This window comes from Macrobrachium rosenbergii, chromosome 27 (genome assembly GCF_040412425.1).
Source record: "Macrobrachium rosenbergii isolate ZJJX-2024 chromosome 27, ASM4041242v1, whole genome shotgun sequence".
Lineage (NCBI taxonomy): Eukaryota > Metazoa > Arthropoda > Malacostraca > Decapoda > Palaemonidae > Macrobrachium > Macrobrachium rosenbergii.
Window position 1 is genome coordinate 22,103,773 of NC_089767.1, and position 24,933 is coordinate 22,128,705.

Genomic DNA, 24,933 nt, shown 5'->3' on the forward strand with positions numbered 1-24,933 from the left:
GGTGCAAGAAAGATAATATGAACGGAGGTACAATAATATGAATGAAACAGATGGCAGCTAGGGGCCGAAGGGACGCGGCAAAGAAACTTAAGTAATGCCTACAGTGCACCTTTTTCATGATATAAAAACAAATCTCAATCACTCAACCAACTAGTCTTTATTATATATAGCTTACAAGCACACTCTTGACCCATCTTTTAAAGATACGTAACTGTGGTCAGCAACGTTCTCAACACCGGCTCATAACTTATTTTAACTATTATTTTTTACTGTCAGCAAGTAGCAGTGCTCTGGTGTAAAAAAAAAAATACAGGTCTCATTTTCCATAAACGTTTCTCTGTATACGGCGTATTTCATCTCAAGTTTTTATACTTTACCTTTTTTTTTACATTAACTGTGTTAATTTGAATCGTAAATTTCTTTATATTTTTAACAAGTTTCCTACTGTACTTCAGTCTTTTATATGCACTGTGATCCGCTGATAGGGACATAAGGTTCCCCAAAAATTTCGTATGCCACTTAATAAATGCTAACGCAAAATGCTGAATTTACAATGTTCGCCCAATTCCTAAGAAACCTCATGCTTTTTAAATGAAAAAAAAAATCGTAAGTAATCATAAGTAAACATCTGAACATAGAAACACATACGCATGCAGGCACACGCGCGCGCGCACAATTCTAATATATATATATGTTCGTCACTTACACACACTTGACTTTTCATATGCTCACAGATATTAAAACCATCACTATCACTTAATATCGAAATCACTTCACCCTAGGAACAACTTACAACCCAGGAGAATTATAATTAAGTGTAAATTATTCCCAAGGTAGATTGAACTCGATGGTAAGTTGTGTGTGGGTGTAAGTGCGTGTTGTTAGTGTTCTCTAACTATACAACTCTGAAAAATAACCGTCGACCATTTCAGTTTTTGCGTGAATTTTTGTCTGGGAAGAAAGTGGTTCAATTTAATAAATACCAGAATAACTGTAATTATAAAACAGCTAAACGTTTTCAGTGCATGACCTCATCATTAAATAATGACAGAAAAGCTTTCTTTTTAGTTGCGAAACTAAATGTGATTCGAGTGCTTGAGGCTGGTGCCATTTCTACTAGGCTGTTATACAACAAGTAAGAGGTGGCAGAGTCCGACCTCCCATTTACTCTATACCTTCGTTAGTAGTTCTAGAAGTGTTAGTAGAAGTAGCTCGAATAGCATCTGTTCTGTTAGTGGGCAACGAGGTAGTTGAATAACGATGGACCTGAGGTAGACAGTTAGACCAGAGGTCGACGGAAGCCCGTCTGTGTATGAAACGGCTTGGGGGGACAGTACTCCTACCGGAAAAACAACAAAGCTTACAAATTGACAGTGTGCGAGGTATGGACCCCAGTGATTTGGCCAGTACTTCCATCGCGCGATGTTGTTCTTCCTAGGCTGTCTTATTTATATGGTGTCCTCAGAAGTCGAGACGCTAAAGCTTCTATAGAAACTAAGTTCTCCCCCTTGAAATCAAGGGTTCTTCTTCACTTGCAGGATGTTACTTTCTATAGCGAAGCCGAAGAAAGTTGCGTTCCTTCGTGTTCGTTGTCCTGTGGAATGTATATAATACTGTACTTTCTCGGTCAGCTGGAAATTCGGAAATGCGTCCTGTCAACGATCTCAGGTGACTTCCTGACTGCCTCTTCTTTTATGATTCTTCTCTAGAACAGCCGCTGGCAATAAGATGGTAAAATACAAGAGGGCCGAAGCCCGTTAACACGACTTCAACTTCCCGCGCTCTTGTGGTGTGGCGTAAACTAACTTGGTAGCAGCTCTTCGCCCCCTGTTATATATCAACAACTGCCCCAGGGATGCCAATGGTGCCAAGAACGTGCCCATGACATGTTGGCGCCAAAGGACGAATCGAGATTTTAAATTCTGCGGGTTCTCAATACTACTGTAAGCATGAAGAAGAGTTAGATAAAATAATGCAGGACACTTCCAACGTCACCATTTAAGAGTACATTATCGGACATCACTGAATAAAATGAAATTCTGTTTCCAGTCGACACTTGGCATATCCGCCTCAGGTACCACCGAGCCCATGTGTGGTTAGTAATAGCACTGTAGCAGAGACGTAGTAGAAAGAAGCTGCTGGCGACCGATGAGTCGGCGCCGACTCACACCAAAACCCCACCCACGCTAGCACCCCTGCGGCCGTAACTATAGCTTCCCTAAATCACAAGCACTTTCATAAAGCAATATTGGCACACTCATACACGATTGAATCACTTTTAATTCACAAAGACAACAACATACGACATATCTACGACGCAGAGTAGATGCACCAGCAGCAGCAGGATTGCCACGAGCCGTTGCCAGTTATGTAACGTTCGTCTTTCGCTATCGATCAACGTAAAGGCGTGAGGGCAGACCCAAGGTCCATGGAGAGCAAATTCCTCGAGTACCGGTACTTCAATATCTTTCCTTTTCCGGGAACATCTTTTCCAGGAAAATGCCTTCGATGTGAGAATTTGAAGCTGTACTAACGGGATACATTTACGAAAACAGGATTAGGCCAAGCTAAGATAGTACGATGCAGAGTTGGAACTTGGGGACGGCAGAATGAAATCAATAGATTCTGAACCTGCATTTTGCAGTAGCAGTGGCCTGGAACAAATGCCACCAGAGTAAATGCACAATACGATCAATGCAAATTCAAGTATTTTTCAGAATAAAAGTTCTATTTACTAAATTAATCTTATTTATAATGTGTCAAGTCATTTAAGTTGAAAGACATTACATAACAAAGCAAACTTTCAACGAAGAGAAAGTCCGAGTAAGAAAACTGATTTAGGAACAATCCAACATACGCAGTGGCAACCTTAAAAAGTTTAAAGATATATAAATCAACTACTAAAAGACTTACACAATTCAGGGAAGATGCAAATACGACGTAAATAAGAGAGCAAACAAGTAACCTAGCCAAGTGATCATATGAGATGATAGGACAATGCTGAAACCACTACGTCCTTTGAGTCAAAGAATGATAAGAGGGTAAAAAAATTTAAGCAATGGCCGATATCTTTTAAAAAGCGAACGTGGTTTGACAAGCCTCATTTGCACTCATCTATGCAGGGCGGCGACGAGGAACCCTGGCGCCTGTGCGTAATTTGGCAACGCAAAACCAGAGCACAGCAAGAAAGAATAAACGTCCTTGAGAGATGACAGAGATACATAAAGAAAGGGGGAGGGAAAAAGAGAGAAGGAAAGAATGAGAGAGATACTATGAAACCGTAGTGTATTGATTATGATTAATACGGTAACACTACTGATCGTTGGTAAAAATACAAACAATGGACTACAGAAGATATATATATACATATACTGTATAAACTAGCTGACCAACCCGGCACTGCCTGGGAAACCTCTGAATGACAACCAATAAACTCCTCTCTCTCTCTCTCTCCAACTCTCTGTTTCCCTCTTTCTATCCTCCCTAACACCCCCTCTACTCTCTCTCTCTTTCCTGTTAAGATAGATCTTCAATTACATTCCCCAGCATTTTTGACATTTTATGTTTCACCCCTTTTCATCCCCTATTCTTATTGCAGCTGAACTTTTGACTTGAAGGGCACCAGGAGTGTCACTCTTCATCTCAGTGACCTTGAAAACTATGGATTAGACTGTTGTTTTCGGTTATTTTCACATGTCCCCCCCTTCCTCTTGGTGCTGAAACTGGACTTAAAAGGCCATTGGGAGTGTCACTATTCATCTCAGCCACCTCAAAAACTATGGATTTGTCACAATATCTGTCGTTTTTGGTTATTTTTACATGTCACCCCCCTTCCCACCCCTTCTCATGCCCCCTTCCTATCAGGGCTGAACTTGGACTGAAAGGGCATCAGAAGTGCCACTATTCATCTCAGCAACCTTGAAAACACTAATATCTGTTGTTTTTGGTTATTTTACGTCACCAATTCCCACCGACCAGGTTCCTATCTGGGCTGAACTTGGACTGAAAGGGCATCAGGAGTGTCACTGTTCATCTCAGCAACCTTGAAAACTATGGATCAGACACTATTATCTGTTATTTTCGGTTATTTTTACATGTCACCCCTTCTCACTCATTTTCAACCCCCCCTTCCTATTGAGGCTGAACTTGGACTAAAAGGGCATCGGGAGTGTCACTGTTCATCTTAGCGACCTTGAAAACTATGGATTAGACACCAATATCTGTCGTTTTCGGTTATCTTTGCATCACCCCCTTCCCACCCCTTCTTTCCCCACCTTCCTACTGGGGCTGAACTTGGACTTAGATGGCATCGGGAGTGTCACTATTCATCTCAGCAACCTCGAAAACTATGGATTAGACACTAATATCGGTAGTTTTCGGTTATTTTTACCTGTCACCCCTTCCCACCCGCCTTTGGTGCCAGTGATGTCTTATCCCCACAGTATTCTTTCCAAATAGTAAGTCATATGTATATAATATACATATATATAATATTTATATAAATATATAAATTATAAATATATATAAATGTATAAATTATAAATGTTGAAATTGCTAAATGCATTTCAGAGTTACTATTTGGAAAGAATATGTGGGGATAAGACATCACTAACATTTATAATTTATATATATTTATATAAATATATAATTATATATATATATATATATATATATATATATATATATATATATATATATATATATAATATTTTTTAACACACATCTTCAGTTCAATCACTCCCCGTCCCCGCTCACTTCATTAAAGCCTTTAATCCACACAACACGTGCAAGCCTTTACATAAACAGAGACACCGTGAATAGTTGACGTTAGGCCTTTCTTATACATCGAATTCCCTGAATGGTACGAATACTTGATTCCTTATCCGCTACTTATGCAAGACTATTTAACATCTAGGCTTATCTATGGGTTCCTTAGCCATAAGTCTCAAGCCCCTAGAACCGCTAAACTATCGATCATCATCTCTGTCTTGCTCTCAGACCCACCCTTGGATAAGACCTATGTGTCCCTGACATTTCTCTGCGGAGGCCAACAGGAATTTGGCATTCTCTAAATCCGGGTCTTCGTTTGATTAGAAGTAGCTCTGTCACGATCAATGCTACCGGCTGAAGGGCGAATATTTAAACACTCTCGAGAAACGAAAGTTGGTACTGCAGGCGTCCCTTCTTTTCTCGACATACATGAGTTGTGTTCCTAATTACTGTGCAATATATCTAAAAATATTTTTTTCTCAGAAAACAACATAAAGGGAATAGGATTACTCTTCGGCAATATTCGTATACAACTTAATATCAATAATTCTGTTCTCTAAAACGCACTTGCAGGAAAATGGAAATACAGAACCGGGAATATTACCACTTGCGCCTTATTCATATACAACTTAATTTCCATATGAGATTTTAAAATCCACTTGTGGGAAAAAGGTGACATTTATTTTAAGTATACATACTTTATCAATAAGTTTGGTATCGACTAATTTAATTTCAGTTACAACTTCCCAAATTAAAGTAGTAACCCTTAACAATTACACCTTATGAATGAATTAATTCTGTATACAAATCTGGTCCTTGAAAAAATAAACAACAGTATTCGACAAACATTTTCATGATGTCTCCACCCTGTCCCGAGACGAACCAGTTATAAACACAGAACAAAACTAGAAGAACCATGACCTTGAAAGGCTGAGTTTGATTACGTGACTAGCCCGAGAGAGAGAGAGAGAGAGAGAGAGAGAGAGAGAGAGAGAGAGAGAGAGAGAGAGAGAGAGAGATTCTGTATAGCACCCTGACCTTGAAATTGTTGTTGTGATTACGTCAATGGCCAGGGATAGTGGGTCTAGCCGGGAACTCTAAAGTGGCGCTTTTATTTTTATACAACTTTAAGCCTACAAAAATGTTCCTGTTCAAGGTGAGACGGTTATTAAGACTATGAAAAAACTGAGACGAAAACAAACACGAATAACTGTTACATTCGAAAGATGACGCTGCCAGGGTCTCTCGCCTCTTCCGTATGAATTTTACAGTCATTTTTTATTACGTATAATTACTCACAGCCATTCCTAATGATACGTGGCAGCAAATGCATCTCATGAACGCAGCGTCTTATTCATCGCCACAAAGCAACGTGGGCCCTTGTATGAATAACTTGCGAATTCACAGTGGGGGATGAGACTAGTCCTAGGAGGCTGAGCTATTTACCAGGGTCCTAAAAATTATTGTCTGGCTGCCAGAAATCAAGAAAAAAAGATTTCGACAATCTGTTGCCTAGGTCAGGGGAAGCACTACGATTTACGACGTCTAGTTAGTGCCAATTGCTTGGGACAATAACACCAAGTGTGCCAAGGGATGGGGAAAAGGGCAGGCAGAAATAGGTCGTGCAATGACTGTGGGAGGAAACGACCTTCAAACAGAGATGACGCTTCAAATCAAGGGGGGGGGACAAGGACGATAAAAGCACAAACATTATAGATAACAGAAAGCAAACGAACGCATGTCCTTGCAAAATATATTACCGAAAGGATAAAAACACAGCTTGGGGTACTAAATAAATAACACTGCGTTTCGTATGATAGTGAATATGTTTAGATGTGAGTGCTAATGCAAAGAAACTCCCGATGCATGATGAGCTGAAACTAGATAGCGCAGTACCAGTATGAACTGCTCAAGCTGTGTTTAAAGGTTATAATATCACCATTCATTTTCATCTTTGACTGGGCTGTTACTGAAAGAATAAAAAAGCAAATGCAAGCCCTGTACTACTTTTTTTTTTTTTTCAGAGAACTAACTCTTGTCAAGTGCTGATATGCTCAAATAAGTAAAAATAAATAAATTAGGTATATATATATATATATATATATATATATATATATATATATATATATATATATATATATATATATATATATGAGTAAAAAGCCACAATAATGTAAATGAGAGACTATTTTCCCAAAATACAAAATAAGGGTTAAAAAAACAGGGGGAGCTTTCGACCGTTTGCACAACGGTCTTCTTCAGTTGGCTGAAGAAAGCTCCCCCTGTTTTTTAACCACCTTTTTTGTAATTTGGAAAAATACAGTCTCTCATTTACATTATTGTGGCTTCTTACTCATTATTTCCAGTCACAATATAGTGATGCACCACACACACACACACATATATATATATATATATATATATATATACTATATATATATATATATATATATATATATATATATATATATATATATATACATACATACATACATACATACATACATACATACTTCTTCTTCTTCAATTAACGTGCTTTTTCCCATTTTTTATATGGGATAAGCACGATGCCTTCTGTTGCAGGACTTTGATTTGGCGCTGGGGTAGGCCGTAGCCTAGATCGGCTGCCCTGCCTGACATCACTTAGACCCCGGTAGCGCATGTGTACATGTATCGTACCAAATCCCCAGCTCCCTTTCTCCCAGCAGCGAGGAGAATTGAGCGGTTAGGTCGACAGTTCGAGACATGTGAGGTGTCTGTTATGTTTTTAGAAGATGTTGGAGTGGCTTTGTTTGTGTGTGTATTAGTCTGTAACATCCACTTGCTTTCAGCAAACCTATCCATTGATTACATACATAATCCCAGGGTGTCTACACGGATAGCAGTGTCCGCCTCTCTGACCGGTCGGCTGCGGATTTGAACCCGCCCCACAGACCTCTATGAAGTCCGAGGCTGCTGCTCTACCGACCTAGCCATCGAGGCTCTATATATATATATACATACATACGGTATAAATATATATATAAAACAGGATAGCCAGAAGACGATAAAAATGCAGAAATTCTTATTTCTTAATTTCATAGAGGGGCACAACAGAGATTTTGGGAATTCCTTACCTTTCCCATCATCAGGATTAGTTATCTATAAAAACTAAAACACACACACACACACACACACACACACACATATATATATATATATATATATATATATATATATATATATATATATATATATATATATATATATATATATATACATACTGTAATACCGCAGACATTATTTCTTAATATCATACAGATGAACAGCTGAGCTTTGGGAATTCCTTACCTTTCCCATCATCAGGATTAGTTATCTAAAAAAACTACACAAAATAAAAACTATACTGATGTCTACACATAAAAGTATAAAAATAGCCATAACTCGCAAGAATTTAATTTACACACTAATGCTAAGTACACGGCTACAAAAAGCAAAATAAATGACAGTATACAAACTGGGAAATTAAAGGGGGAAATAAATAAAGATAAAAACTGACATAAAAGCAAAGGCGAAATAAGATATTACAAACTGAACAGAAATCATCCAGTAAAACCATTGTTCAAATAGCTACAAAACTACAAAAAAAAAAATAATAATAAAGTAAAATAGTATTTTGGAGAATTTACCGTTCATGTCGGTAGTTAAAAGATTCAGGCAAGTTAAGAGCAGAGACTAGGAATGGGAGCAGGTAAAGTGGTGAGTGATTTTTAAAAATACATACCATACGGCGTACAATCATTCTGAGCAAGTCTCAAGATTACTTTATTATGCAAACTTAATGCACCAGTTCAATGGGGAATAAAGAGCATTACAAAGTGGTCTTTCGTTAGTGATTAAGTAAGTACGGCAAAATGATGGAATTTGCTTCCAATCCTTACTAAAAGATGGTTTCATCACCCCTTAATTCATCTCCTAACATTATGGTGAAGCTGTATAGTCACGTTGTACTCCACACAACCTTACGGGATAAAATTTTAAACCATAAAACGACTTTTCTGAACTGCTTTATGAGTAAACAGATAAGGCAACTTTCTATAACTAAGAAAGTACTTTGCAATCAATGTATTAACTTGAAAAAAGCCTACAGTTTCACTTCAGAATTTCAAAACAATAATATAGAATCTAATAGAAAAAACTGTACTACGTCAAATTCATCGTTTATTCTCCTACAATTCTCTAGCTCTTGTCCAACAAGGTATATACTGTAATCAATTTAGTGGCGACAGCTATCCCCCTTCAACTGGGGCTCAGTGGGAGAAAATAAGAAAACCACACAAAATTGAGAAGTAACAACTTGAGAATGCTTCCTGCAAAGACTGTGACTGGGCACGAGGTAAAACTGCTCCCCAAGACGAGAAAGGAGTCTGTAAAGTCTTGTCAACAACGCCAGCACAAAAAGGGCCCGCAACCGTCATGCTAATAAGCAGCATTTATTTTTTTATGAAAAAAGCGATGCCGACCGAATATGAATGAGGGAGGAACGGCTTACGGGCAGGAGTAATGTCCTATAAATTACGGGCAAAGGGACAATAAAATGTCCTATGCTAATGTTTGAAAGGAATAGTTTCCGTTTGGATTTTTATTTTAAAATTATTTGGCAATAAGAATGACGATGGACAGAACATTTAATGAATGATAATTTCCGAAAGATTGCGATTCTAGTGAATCGACAATAAAACATTTGTCAACAATCAAAATTTCGATACATGAGCAATCACCTTAAAAGAAAATTTGACAAAATATTGAAAGGAATAGTTTCATACAAAATGAACAAAACTTTGGATTTTTATTTTAAAATTATTTGGAGTACAGTATATAAAATATAACAAGGTTATATGAATGCATATAGTTTACCCAAGAGCATGGGTTCAAAATAAAAACATAACATTTAATGAATATTGATAATTTCACAAATTATATGCTATTGCTTTTAAGTATTCTAGCCCACTTTAAGAATCATAACCATCAACAATATTTTTTTAGCCGCTGGTTTACTAGAGAATATTTCCTGTTTTGTCTTCCAATCATTTCCCTTAAACATTTGCTCCGAAAGCAATTCCTTATTTGTGCCAATGGAGATTTTCGAATTAGCTTAGATTACGTGGGATGAGCAATCACCTTCCTTTTCTTAAAAGTATTATGTCAGCCTTCAACACTTTTTCGACACTGTAACCTTCGGCATTTTGTATGGTCGCCATTTTGTCTTTTCGACCCTTTATCTATCGACGCATTGTCTTTCGACACTTTATCTGTGACACCCTGTCTACACACCAATGTTTCCACCACCCATACTGCACTTTTACGTAAAGACAACTATGGACTTGAATATTTAGCTAGTTAAATTCCGCACTGGAATCATACTCATGGGTTTTGATGATGACGATGTTAAAAGGGTAATTAACAGGTTGAATAACATTACGGCTCCTTGAATTAATGGGCTTATAAATTAGATATGTACTTAGGTACAGAGGTGAAAATAGGGTGAGTCATACTGTAGAAAGGACGATGATTTGATGAGGTTATTAGTGAGATACTAAAGTCCTAATGTGAATGGGGGATTCATTAACTGACCAGGATGCGCAAGATATTTCTGAGTAATAGAAAGATTCCACGGAAATGGGTGAGATAATTGATCCTTTATATAAGATAAAAATAATAAGTGACTGTGCAATTATAGGAACACAATATCATTACACCAAGGACTGATTATGGTAAGATTTTAGGTGGAAATGTCAAGAAAAGGGACAGAACACTGTGAGGGCCTAGAGAATGCAGAGGTTACCTGGATCAATACTTTATCTTATAAAATAATTGTTTAGAGTGTATAGTATAAAGGTACCGGTAATTGTTTCAGACTTTCAGTGTTCATTATGCAAATGACTTGTGATAACTACATAGATGGGAGAGTGACCGGTTTGAGGTAAAAATGAATCTTGAGACAATGATGTGTCATGTCTCCAACACTTTTTAATGTCATTGTGAATGAAGTGATGTAAGTCGGAATAAGGCCAGGAGATGTAAGGGTGGCTGATGTTTGCAGATAATGAAATGTTGATTGGGAATAGTGGAGAGAAACAACGGGCTAGGGAAAGAGTCTGAATGTGTTGGGGGGGGGACTGAAAGAAAAAATGTGAGCAGAAAGGTTTTCGACATGTAACAAGCAGAAACCCTCGCAGTTGCACTGTGAAACAACTGTTAGGAGAGGGTGGATAGCAAGATGGAAGAAAGAGAATATGAATGGAGGTACAGCAAAAGGAGTGAAAGGGATTGCAGCTAGGGGCTGAAGGGAGACACTGCAAAGAACACAAGTAATACCATGCCTACAGTGCACTGCGTGAAGTGCACTGACGGCACTACCCCCTTACAGGAGGCTGACTGGGTGTAAATGTAACAAATGATGGTCACAGGATAGATAGATGAAGCAAGGTGGAAAAAAAAAAACAAAAAACCGGAAAATAAGACTGTCTTCCAACTTTGGAAGGCAAAATTGGCATGTAAGGATTGTTGAGACAACTACCCTTAATACTGTAGATGACAAGTCAATTATCCTTTACAGCATTATAGAAGTAAAGTGTGTATGATGTAAGGGAATGTATGAAAAACAATTAGATAAATTACTTGTTTAGTTATATAAAGTAAGAAGAATTAGGATGGTAAGAAATGTGTGGATATGGAAAAAAATATACTGTACATAAACTAATAAAAAAATACACACTGGAAAATACAGTAATGAATATTTGTAAGTTGTCATATATGCTTAATACAAAGTATGGATAAAATACGGTAGCCTACTGATTTTTTAAAATTCAATCAAGTACTACACCAATGACAGTAAAGTACTGTAAAAAGAATGCAAAAAACCATTTTACCTGCTGAGAACAGACGCTGAAATGAAAGGAATATAGGCGTGTGGTTTACTACAGGCCTATACCCAAAGTTCCTTAGTAATGCTGCATGAAAAAAAAAAAATGTATTTTTAAAATTAGTTTGAATACCCAAAGTCCTTAGTAATGCTGCATGAAAAAAATATGTATTTTTAAAATTAGTTTGAATAAGTCACTCCAAGCTTACATCATCAGCAAGTAGTTATATCAAGAAATATACTGTTACAGTTACATAAGAAAATCAAGTAGTTTTTCCTATGTCATAACAGCCCATTTTGAACAAACTTTTTGTTTTATTTCAATTTCAGCAAGCAAATACTGTACGGAGTTACACACATCCAATCCTATACCAGGAAATTTAAACATTTTCGTAATTTATACCTAAAAAAATCTATTATTCTCATTACAGTACTGCAATTGTTTGGTCAAAGGTAATGGATTCAACTGTTGAATTTTGTTATCCTGAGCAAAGTGACAGCTGTTTTCAATTAGGACAGGAACCTTGTCCAGACTAACTGTAAAGTACTATTTCCTCCATATGTGACCCAAAAACTGAGTGAAAGTGCTGAGAACTCAGATAACCCTGATAACTCGAGAGCCAATACATAGCAACTGCACCTATAGGAATGCTTTTATCACTTGAAAACTAATCTGGCCTTAGTCTGGCCACTTGACCGTCAAGGCCCTATCTGTGACACACATTTTCTCTAATGTATTACTTTTACTACTGCAATATAACCTCCTGTCAATTCTTCAGCAGTTATCCCATTCAACTTATGAGCACCGCCAACTTTCATAACCACTAGTGGTAGATGAATGATGGAATGACTGAGACCTCTAAATGAGAAAAAGACTTCCAAAGCTCCAGGTATACAAAGCCTAAAACTAGCTTATATTTGAGTGGAAGGAGTGACTGCTCAAAAAGGCAGACACGTAATGAAGTTTAATTTAATTAGCACTTGTGTCCACAAAACAATAAAACACTGCTTTAGGCAGACTTCTAATCAAATTCCAGACTTGATCTTCAGGGTATACAGGTGAAGTGGGTTTTTCCTCCAAACTGACACATTCAACATTACATCTTATTAAATTGATAATCATTCTGATACTACAGTATTATTGAAACAGCATACAGCCTTCCAAAACAACTCCTCTACACAGGATGTGTTGTAAACCACAAATGTCCTGGAAGCCTACTCTCTTTTTGCAGTCATGATCAAGGTCGGGTTGCAAAAACACTAACCCTGATTTCATGTAAAAGGGTTTCATTGACATAGTAAGCACCAAACACAAGCCTCGATCATTTACATTTCAAAAGTTACTTTATTGCCAAGGTTAGTCAAATTACAAAAACGTAAGGAAATTGGATCCATAATTTCACTTTAGGACCACCGTGAAAAATTTATGGTAAAAAAGTATAACTGTATGTACAGTATACCATGGGAGTAGAAGTAAGCATGATTAGGAAAAGAAAGCTGACACATTTAAGGGCAGAAAAGCAGACACTTTCCAGTCATGCACAACACTGTATGACTGTCTCCCTTTATACAAAGTTGGCTGAAATAACTTCTACCAAGATGAGCTGTGATGACAGGCCAATCATGACAGATATGCTGACAGACAGTCAGACCAAAAATTACTCCTTATACAGGTCTATGTTATGTACAATAGTCAATATTTTCACCAAGTTTGACTGAAATCCCTTCGAGCATTTACGAGTTTTGATGACAATGTTACGGTGTAAGACATAATGCCAGATGGACAATCTTTTATGCAGACCTATGCATGATGGTTAACCTTTCTATTAAGTTTTACCAAAACTTTTTTAACAGTGCAGAAAGAATTAAAATGATAAAGTTAAGTGTGACAGACACATCTGGCAATGATGACATTCTTTTCTACCAAGTTTGACCAAAATCCCTTGACTGTAAGGGAGGAGTTTCATTGACAAGATACCTAGAAGAAACACAAATGAACAGGCAGTGGATGATCTTCCTTGACAAGCTATGTATAATACTGGTCCTGATCTTGCAATTTCCATATTTCTACAATTCTGGGTCTTACAGCATTCAGACTACACTATACACTAACCCATCCCAATCTTTGAGGCCTCATACAATTTACTAACAAAACAAGTGTACTGGAAGGAGAGAAAAATACCTGGAGATAACTCTTGAGATTCTTAGCCTGTGCATATTGTCTCTGTAGAATTTCTCATCAGGGGTCTATTTTTGTTAACATCTACAATAAACCAACAAGCTTCTCCCCTAAGGCAAGATTACGATTACTGTATCAGCTAAATGGTGCTGGTAAACCACATACAACGGTATCCACATTATCTTTCCCAACCACACCTAAAAGGCTGGTTTCCAGACAAAATTCACTTTGATCCTGTCCAAGCTATTAAAAGATTTTTTCCCACCCAATGTGGTTACAGCGTTAATGGCTCTTTAAGCAAATTGGTATTTTTTTTTATACAAGTGCTTCTGAGCACTTTTTTACAATTATCAGTTTACTTCCTGATTTTCATCCCAACACTGAATTGCTAAAGCATTACACCTGTCATTTATTCTTACAGCTTTTCAACATTTAGACATTTTGTCCAAATTCCTGACTGTTTTACCTATACTGTATAGGTTTCCATTCTAACATTTCATAATGTATTCCCCTCCATTATGGTTTCTACCTTTATTGTTGCCCCTAATGGTGAAATGGACCATAAATTAACAATTCTACTCCTTTGTTATTATGTTGCTTCTGCAACCACATTGGCTAAGAATCATTAGAGAAAAAATACAGATCTAATGTAGAATAAAAATGTAGTTTCAAAGTTCATCAGGCGCAGTCAATTTTGGAGACCATGAAGTCAAAGCTGTGGTCACAGTGCTTTGACCAACACTTAATTTTCAAAATCTTTTGATAAAAGGGTCAATGGAACAGTTCATTCTCTATATCATATTCCCAATGCTACCACATACTACTGTATAAGATTTCTGGAAAAACAAGAGTTCTAACATTTGTCAGATGGTAATGGCATCATTGCTTTAGTATCCTATGCAGCAAAGCAAAATCTTCTAATGAACCAGCCTGCAAACAAGGGAATCATTAGGAAGATAAAAAGAGTGATTTGTATCAATGGAGTTGGTTAAAAAATACACACATATCATAAAGTGGTCAAGTAAGAAAAACACATGCTTCAAGCTAAAAAAAAAAAAGTCTTCACCAGAAAGTATAACCTCAACTGCCAAAATGTATCGCCTCAAAACCAATACATGTACATTGTATTCAAAGTTAAACTGACTTGAACTTAAAAATATATAAATAATTACTAGTTAAATATGTACATAGTTCTGAAGGAAACTGACATTAAAAACAATACTGTGGAAGGACATGGTACATGTACTGAGGGTTAGGGCAAGGACCATCTCAGTACATTGATTATTTAGTTGTGACCAAGTGTAAAAACAATTATGTTTTACTCCAATAAAGTACAACATAATTGAAAAGATGGGATGTTATGCACCTTCAACAATCAATGATCCAGATATGATGTAATTATGTGCCACATTATTAAACAAGTACTAAACTGTTGGTATCTGCGTGCATAAAAAAGCTAATCACAAAAATACAGAACAAACTGGAATTTATAGGCATGCTTCAGAAAATTCTGATCTATAGGTACTGGGACCCTATCCTAATAATTATATCATGCTAGTCTAGTGCCATCTATGTTGAAACATATGTATCAATGTCTTGTATTTATTTTGAAGATGTTTCTGGTCTCTAATCACTGACTATCTGGACTGCAAAGGGATGAATCCTTCTGTTCAGCAAACAACAATTTCTTGCCAAGATGTAATTAAGTAAAGCCACTGAATAAATAACCACAGTCACTGTCATTTTTCCTTATATGTAGGGAAAACTGATGTTCAGCAGCATATCTAAGTTAGGCCTAATGTAAGAAGGCACCATACACTTGATTTTGTAAACATGTCCAAAGTACTTTTTCATTTACATGGCTTATTGCAAGAATAACACTACACCTGAGCAAAATTCTTTTCTAATCACATGAATTCTCATGTGTTCGCCCTCATTCAGCTAATGAATATACTGATGTTCCAAATTTCAAAGTTAAAGCATATTTCCACAAAGCAATTTTCCATTAGTAGGGGTTACTTCCACAATGGCTGTCTGAAGGTTTACTCTTCCTTCTTGGGAAATGGTAAGCCTGTTTCACTAAAGCAGCCATACAACATCTTCACGAACATAGGGTTATATTCCTTAGGTGTTAAAATTTCAGATGTGTACGTGATTTTTCTGTAACTGTAGTTACAAGAACTGTTTTAGAAATGACGTGCAGAAGCCTAACAAGTTCTACTCCTTATGAATAATTTCCTTTAAAAGTCCTTTATGCATGCAAATGTAACCTTGGGGGACTGGAATTCTTACTGTCCTATAGTAAACAGACAGCATCTCAAGAAACAACGTAAAATCTGCATTATCATCTATGTAAGCGAGTCCAAATTTGGGAGGTTGAAAGTGACAAAGGTCTTTCTTTGTTGGGGAGGTGACTGTCTAGTGACACTGAAATAGCCTAAAAAAAATTATACATATAAGTGGTGTGTTGAAAGGCATGCTTATACATACTGCTAACTATGTGCTTTTGATAAAGAAATCAAAATGTAGAGAGAGATGGCTAGCAGCTAGTAGAGACAGTGTCAACACCTGTGGACTAACATTTCATGGCGGAGAAATTAAAGTACAGTATTACTCCACATGATGTACACTTCTATATCTTAATCTACCTCCAAATGAGGAAACAATGATAGCAATACTTCTTGTAAAATGCCCACACACCATAACTGCACATGAGCCTTCCAAAAACAAGAAAAGGCTCCTACTAATAATGACAAGCTATGACCTTTGGCCTTTGAACGGTAATCCTGAAAGGAAAGCTAGAGTACTGTTCCTCATGCTGGATGATGTAAAACTAAAACATACCCACTGATATAGACTGACATAGCTTTTGGGAAGGTTAAGGGGCCCAGAGGTAAAGCTGCCTGTCATGTATTATATGACATTACCTAAAGTAATTTTTTTTTTTATAAAACATGCCCACTGATGTAGACTGGCAATTCTAAAGAAGATTAAGGGGTTCAGGGTCATGTAAGACATTACCTTATGGTAATTTTTTTACAATAGGTTTGGGTATATCCTAAGGGGAGCCACTGGCACATGTTTTGGTGAGGGGTCATGTCCATGAGGGAAGAGACAGTATTGCATTGCTATAGGTCTATGTGATGCCACACTACACTAACAGTAAATTTCCCTCTTGTAAAGTATAATTTGTTTACTAGGTGAAATTTGGTTGAGGTATTCTTATTTTTGCGACATTTTAGCCTATCCTTCATGTGTCTTAGACATTTCTCACAAAACCACATACAGCTCCTACACTAATCACCCATTTGTTCTCTCCATCCTTCAATGTCACAGTCCCTTTAGGCTGCCATTACTGTTTGAGGTTTGGGTTGGAAGGCAATGAAGTGGTCATTGTCTAAACACCGAAACCTAAACATTGTCTTCGCAGTTAGATAAATGACCCTACACTACACATCTTGGAGGGGAAACAATAATTCATTTGTTACTCTGGAAAAACGTTGAAATTTAATATAGTGTAGGCCTTACTGGTTATAGATGCCTAATACAACAGGCGTAGCCTAGCTGAGCGGCCTGGATGAGAACGTGAGAAAACAGACGTTTAACGAGCAGACCTGTCACAATACTGCCAATTAGGCCTACAGTTTGTGTTAAATATTTACGTTAAACTGCCGTCCGGTTGTTTCTTATCGGTGAGGAAAATCCGAGATCCAACCACCCGCCTCCTCTCGGGGACCTTCAAAGTACGCGGTCCATACAATTGCCTAGCAACAAGATGACGTTGACTGTATGGGCGACTTCCGCATGCTCCCTGCGGCACGTTCCTGCTGTGACAATCCCACATCTACGGGATTAGGCCTAGCGGCAATGATACATTTCGGCCTTCAGGAATCTGACTTAGCTCTAATTAGGCTAGTACTTGTACCAACAATATGGCTAAATCGCAGTGTATTTATCGATTTCCTCATTCTGAACATCCCTAGTCTTAAATATGAGATGCTAGAGTAGGCCTAACCATAAATCTATATTCCATGCTGTTAAATTTTCGTCCTCTTACACTGGACTACTTAACGATTACAATATTATTTTATTACAAGATAAACTGTCCTAACGGTCAGGACTATTGCGCTTTAACCTAGCGGCTTATCAGCGCCTACGGGGGATCATCAGCTCATGAGATAAAGAATGCCATACTTCCATTGCGTATAATACCTTATCACGCTCACTTAAATAAATCTAAACACTTGTTTTAGCATCACCAGGGATGAGGCTTGACATTTCGGATTACTGTTCAAACCAGAGCCTGAATAATTCAGGGCTATACTGCCACCTATTCAAGTACGGAGGACATAACATGCGCTGTACACAAAATGAAATGGACGGCACAACACAAGTAATAAATACAACCAACCATTTTGTGACGGTGTGCAATAACTGCTCCTGAAGGCGGTGGCAAGAGTTTGGAGGGAACGGCCCACGGGGCGTGATGCTGCCATTGCAGCCAAAGTAAAAACACGAGATCTACCTCCAATCACTCTACTGTTCAGTACTAAGCGCAGTGCCGACAGTCGGGGTTTCTCCAGGCTCGGACCCTTTAACCTATGAGGTGCCTGCCTCGATATTTCTGAATTTTCTTGAAGTTACGACTGCAGGCTGATGTTATTTCGCAAATTTTTATGATATAACTAATATTTCATCAACCATTAGTCAAATACACGGATGCAAATATTTCCAGATGTGCTGAGATGACGCTCAACTTTAAATTTCTAGTTGGCCTCATAGATTTTTCCGGGCCACAGAAAACGGGTGCATGACAGTTGACAGGTTGAGCGGGGTCTTTGATATAATATTTAACTGTGGCCATTTTCTTACAGTCCCGTATTTCTATCTGGTATGTTTCCGTCAGAACTAAAGCATCCTCTCAAGTGCTTATAATGTGTTCTTTTTATTTCAACTGCTTTGTTTCCCACTGATCGTGCATTAATCAGTATATAATTCAATTTAGCATTTTTCCCAATGATCTGTTGAACTGTCCTTGCTTTTTCATTTCAATGTAATCCATTGCAACGCAAGCAGGTTCTCTGTGTAACAAGACACTCACTGAAACCTGGAACATTAATTTTCTAGTACATTTGTCTCTGCTGTTTGAATGTGTAGCATTTGTAATTGTAACATTGTACGACGCGGTACTTGCCACGGCTATTTCAATATTTACAATGTAGCCTATATTTATTATTGTTTTTCTATGCTACTTATCTGCGATAATTCTAGATCAATAAATACTAATTTCAGCCTTCAACCTTAACACTATAACTTTCTTTTATTTGATTACCGAGTTATAAAACTTTTCTTTCATTCATTGTGTTGCTGGATTTATTATCTGACATTGACATAATCTTATGTAAAAAATTTTCAGTTTTGGGAACTCACATGAAACTCTGTACTCTTCCACTGAGACCTTGGGCCCAGAGAGAGGAAAGATGCAGCTGTGACTGAAAGAATAAATCTGAAAGTGTGCATCTGGACAGAACAATTATTATTATTATTATTATTATTATTATTATTATTATTATTATTATTATTATTATTATTATTATTATTATTATTTTATTATTTTATTTTATCATTATTATTATTTATATATATATTTTTTTGGTCTATCACAGTCATCCTATTCGACTGGGTGGTTTTTATAGTGTGGGGTTCAGGGTTGCATCCTGCTTCCTTAGGAGTCCATCACTTTTCTCACTATGTGGGCTGTTTCTAGTAACATTTTTCTGCATGAGTCTTGGAGCTACTTCGGCATCTAGTTTTTCCAGATTCCTTTTCAGGAAAAAAGTTAAGTATACCTTAGTTTAAACCAGACCACTGAGCTGATTAGCAGCTCTCCTAAGGCTGGTCCGAAGGATTAGATTTATTTTACTTTGTTCACTTTGGTTTTATGTACAGCCCTCCACAGGGATTAATCCCTCTCTGGCGGGCCCATGCACGTTTTCGAAATAAGGTGCTTCTTATATTTTATAATTGTCTTTCAGTGTTTCTCGTCAGTATCGTAGCTCCGGCAGGATAGGAGAGCCTTTAGTTCCTTTTTAAATTTGCATTCTTCTTGTGACTCATAATTTGTCTCTTTTCATTTGCTGCTGTGTTCTCTTTGTTTGTAGATTTGATCAGAAGCATTTTTTTTTCTTTAATGATTCAGCATACGTTTTATCCATGTTCGTCATGGTCTTTACATCTTTATCAACATTGTCAATTTTGTTTTGGATTTCATCTATGTTGATCATTACTAATTTTCTGAACCGAACCCTGAATCAACTTTGTTAATGTCTCTGTGTTTTCTTTTATTTCTTCATCTTCGATGAATTTTTTGTGTGTTCTTTGTTCAGGCCTCTTGCAATTATTACAGATGTACAATATGTTCTCACTACCAAGTATGGGTGTGTATCTGGGCTCTGTACCGGAGCATCCATAAATGAAACCAAGTGTCACAAGTATCACAGCAAGTTCCTTCATCAACAACTTCTCTAGAGCAAAGTCCGCAGGTTGCTGACTCTCGACTGGGGTTGGCTCAGCTTTCTCCAGTACTTTCTTTTGAGTTGCATCGTTACGTGCTGCATTGATAATCATGAGAAAATGTTCGTATGATAGACTGATATTCCCTTTACTTGATTTAATTTCTATAGTACTTATTTTCTCTTTTTCCTTCTTCTTCTTCGTTTTCACTTTGAACATCGCGCAAGTCAGGCACTTTTACGCAGAGCACTTCAAAGACACGTCCGACCCGCACGAAAGCTACTCTTACGTGGCTAAGAACCAATTGGTTACCTAGCAACGGGACCTACAACGTATTGTGGAATCCGAACCACATTATAGCGAGAAATGAATTTCTATCACCAGAAATAAATTCCTCTAATTCTTCATTGGCCAGTCAGGATCTTGAGATCGTGCCCAGTGTGCCTATGATTATGGGTACAATTTCCACTGGCATATCCCATATCCTTCTTATTTCGATGTTCAGGTCTTGATACTTATCAATTTTTTCCTCTTTCTTTCTCATCTACTCTGGTGTACTATGGTATTGCGACATCAGTGAGTGATACTTTCTTCTTGATTTTGTCAATCAACGTCATGTCTGGTCTACTGGCACGTATCACCCTATCTGTTCTGATACCATAGTCCCAGAGGATCTTTGCCTGATCGTTTTCTATCACTCCCTCAGGTTGGTGTTCTTACCACTTATTACTGCAAGCTAGCTGGTGTTTCTTGCACAGGCTCCAGTGAAGGGCTTTTGCTGCTGAATCATGCCTCTTTTTGTACTGGTTCTGTCCAAGCGCCGAACATTCGCTTGCTATTTGGTTTATGGTCTCCTCTTTCATTTTGCACTTCCTGCATATGGGTGAGATGTTATTTCCATCTATTGTTCTTAGGATATATCTGGTTCCTAGGACCTGATCTTGTGCTGCTGTTAGCATTCCTTCTGTTTCCTTCTTGAGTTCTCCCTCGCTGGCCAGTTCTTTTGTCTGTCTCATGTACTGTCCGTGCACTGGTTTGTTGTGCCATTCCTCTGTTTTGTTTTCCATTCTCCTGTCTCTGTATATTCGTGGGTCTTCGTCTACTTTTATCAGTCCTTCTTCCCATGCACTCCTTAGCCAATAGCCTTCACTGGTTTTCTGTTATTGCCGCAGTGCTCTGCTTTCGATGTTGATGCAGTTCTCTATGGTTAGTAGCCCTCTCCCCTCTTCCTTTCGTGTTATGTATAGTCTGTCTGTCATGTTATGTATAGTCTGTCAGTATTATTATTATTGTTATCATTATTATTTATCATTATCATTATTCAGAGGATGAATCTTATTCATATGGAATAAGCCCACAGAGGCCACTGAAATTCAAGCTTCCAAAGAATATAGTGTTTGTTAGGAAGGAATAAGAGGTTGGTAAAAGTTAATACAGAAAGAAATCTCACTTCATAATGTGGCGGAATTTCAAAACACAAAAAAACAGTACACAACGCTCACCCTGGTCCTCGGTTGCTGGGAGATGGAGTAAGGCGTCCACGGTCGCCAACACAGCACACAAAACCACACAAACCAAACCAAAACAGAAAAACACATGACTCATGAACATACAGCAACAAGAACAGCACACTAACAAGGGAAAACAACAACTTTGCATCAGCACAAAAAAACTGTCCAAACCAAACGGCAGACCAGCACTAGCTCTGACTCAAGACTCAAAAAACTGCCTTCAAAACCGAAAAATCCTCACACATATTCCACAGACAGACAGCGCCGTAAACAAACTAACGACCTCATCCCTCTTCCAACAACCGAAGCACTCACTTACGACAATTACTCTCTCTCTCTCTCTCAAAACGTTGGGAAATGCTAAATAAAAACAAATTTATTCATCCCTCTATATTTCTCCCCCCTTTTAGCATTTCCCAACCAACACCTTTCACACCTCTTTCAAATCGCCTTACGCAACACCCACGGATGCTCACTAGCAGGTCCTCTAGATCGCGTTCGCGGGCACGCAATCATTCTCTCAGAATCATTCTCTCTTCTAGCAATATTCAAACTCACATCTTCTCCTCCATTCTCTCTCAGATTCACGCTATCTTCTTCACTATTACCACTCTCAATTTCATCCACAATCTCATCTATACCCTCTAACTCGTTCCCAAATACCTCCCCCAATTCTTCAACTAACCCATCCCATTCGCTCATTGACCTTTCCAATTCTTGCAACGATTCATTCATGCTTTCAATCACTCGTATATTACTGCTACGCTCTCTTACTCTTACACTTTCGCTCACCTCCATCCGTTCACTAACCCCTACACGTTCAGTCAACTCAGTTATATCAAACCCGCATATGCTATACGTTCTATTCATACCATCCCATTCATCCGTATTACACGCTTTATCACTCATTTTCACTTTGGCACTCACACCCCTATCACACAACTTACGACCACTCAGTTTACTTACGTTCTTCCCTTTCTTACGTTTCCTACCATACTCTATCAAAACAAATTGCTGATCCTCATGCAACAACCTCTCACGTACATGCATCACACGCACCGCTTGCATCCTGGAGGATTCACCCATTTGAACCCCCTTCACACTCAGTTTCCCGAATTCGCTGTCACAGTCACCCTCTTTCGTCTACATACACTTGATACATGCCCTTCCATTCCACATTCATTCGTCACACTTCGCTCTCGGTTCTGAACACATTCTCGCATAATGCCCATTCTTACCACAGTTGCCACATATTACATTCACTCAGGTACCCCTACAACCATTAGCAATATGACCCACCTGTCCGCACCTGTAGCATTTAACCCCTATCTTTCGTACACTCCCTTACCAAATGTCCTGGTTGCCCACACCCGAAACACGCTCCTAAAGCCCACCTACACTCATTCTTTGTATGTCCTTCCTTTCCACATCTAAAACACTTCGCTCGACTTCCACTCATCGACCTTCCCCTTTGTACACTACTATCCCTAACCCGTCCAACCCGTTGTTCCCTTACAAACCCATCATTCATCCTCCCTGGCACCTCCACATTACTTGCTCTTACACTCCTATCTATTACACTATCGGCCATTCTCATTGGGCACCTCAACACTGCATCCCTAAAGCTTCCAAACTCTGGCACTCTCTCATCTAACCCAGCCCTTACACTTACACTTCTGCTCTCTTTTATAACCCTGTCAAGCTCATAATCTTCTACAATTTCCAAAATTTCTCCCCAAGTCAACCTTTCATTCGTCCATCTTTTCTTCTCCTTCCGCTTCAAGTTCACAAATTCTCTAACTCCATCTGGCACTGTCCCTAACAACTTCCGTACTAACTCCTTACATTCATCTATCCCATCATCCCCAAACTTCTTCCCTTGCCAACGTCTCCAGCCTACAAGCATACAGTGATAAGGTTTCCCCAGCTTTCATTCTTGCCTCATCAAATTCATTCTTCCTCTTATACTTAACACTCGCTTTCATACGCCTCGCTTGCTCAACTAGTCTAGCTTTCACCTTGTCATACTCAACATCCCCACACTCATAATAACCCTATACATATCAAGCAAAACCCAGTCAAATATTCTCCTAATTCTCAGCCCACACTCTCTTACTTTCCCCATACTTATCCTGACAAAACCTTTCATACTCCCTAAAGAAATCATGCACATCCCTACTTCCATACTCATTATACTTTTCACACCGGGGTACCTCCCTCACATACATAGCCTTTCTCACTTCTTTCTCACTTTCTCTCACTTTCCTACTTTCGCTCTGTCCTTTCATACCCTCTTCCGAATACAAAGAGTCCACTTCTGCACTTACATTCATCTTACTCATTACACTCTTCTTCCCCCTCTTTTTATCCACTTTTATCCACTCACCTCCATCCACCTCACTATCACTACTGCCTTCACCCTCTCCCTTCTTTCCTGCCTTTCCCACTTCCTTACCCTTCTTACCAGTTTCCTTTCCTTTCCTTCTTCCCTTTTTCTTCCCTGACTTATCCTTACTTTCCCTCTGTTCCTTCCCTTGCTTTTCATTCCCCTTTTCCTTACCCTGCCTCTCATTCCCTCGTTTCTTACTTCCTATTCCCATATCACTTTCATCACTCACGCTTCCATTCACTTCTTCCTCCTTTTCTTTCTCTCTTGCCCCTTCACACGTTCCAGAGAACCTGCCTCCAACAGCCCCTTCTCCAAAAACACCCTTGAACATACCTTTCATCATTTCTTCCACACTTTTCATCATTCCCTCCAACTTTTTATCCACCCTCTCTTCCATTCTCTCTTCTGACTCTTTCATCTCCCCTTTCATTTCTTCTTTTGCACTTCTTAGCATTCCCCCCATCTCCTCCAACTGACTCCTCAATCTCTCATTCTCACCCCTCAACCACGTATTCTCCTCTCGCAACCTCACTAGTTCCTCTTCCATCCTTCTCTTCAGTCACACTACCAGCCACCAACCTCAATTGCAGCTGCAATACCAGCTGCCCCACGTTGGGCGCCAAATATAATGTGGCGGAATTTCAAAACACAAAAAAACAGTACACAA

The 24,933-nt window shown here is 38.4% G+C and overlaps 1 protein-coding gene across 5 annotated transcripts in view; it reads right to left on the minus strand.

The window, feature by feature from the left end:
• The window catches only part of LOC136853484 (thiosulfate:glutathione sulfurtransferase-like), a 37,896-nt gene extending 19,221 nt beyond the window's left edge, over positions 1-18,675 (minus strand). Inside the window, exons 1-2 of one of the 5 annotated variants that reach the window (XM_067129095.1) lie at positions 18,265-18,657; positions 11,682-11,762 (exon numbers count right to left, since the gene is read on the minus strand). In XM_067129095.1, the coding sequence (XP_066985196.1) occupies positions 11,682-11,762; positions 18,265-18,349 (166 nt within the window). In that variant the 5' untranslated portion in view covers positions 18,350-18,657. Of the gene's footprint in view, positions 1-1,175; positions 2,169-11,681; positions 11,763-17,515; positions 17,661-18,264 lie in introns of those variants that run through there. The other 4 variants (XM_067129096.1, XM_067129099.1, XM_067129098.1 and 1 more) reach the window with 4 other exon arrangements.
• Between the last annotated feature and the right edge of the window lie 6,258 nt (positions 18,676-24,933).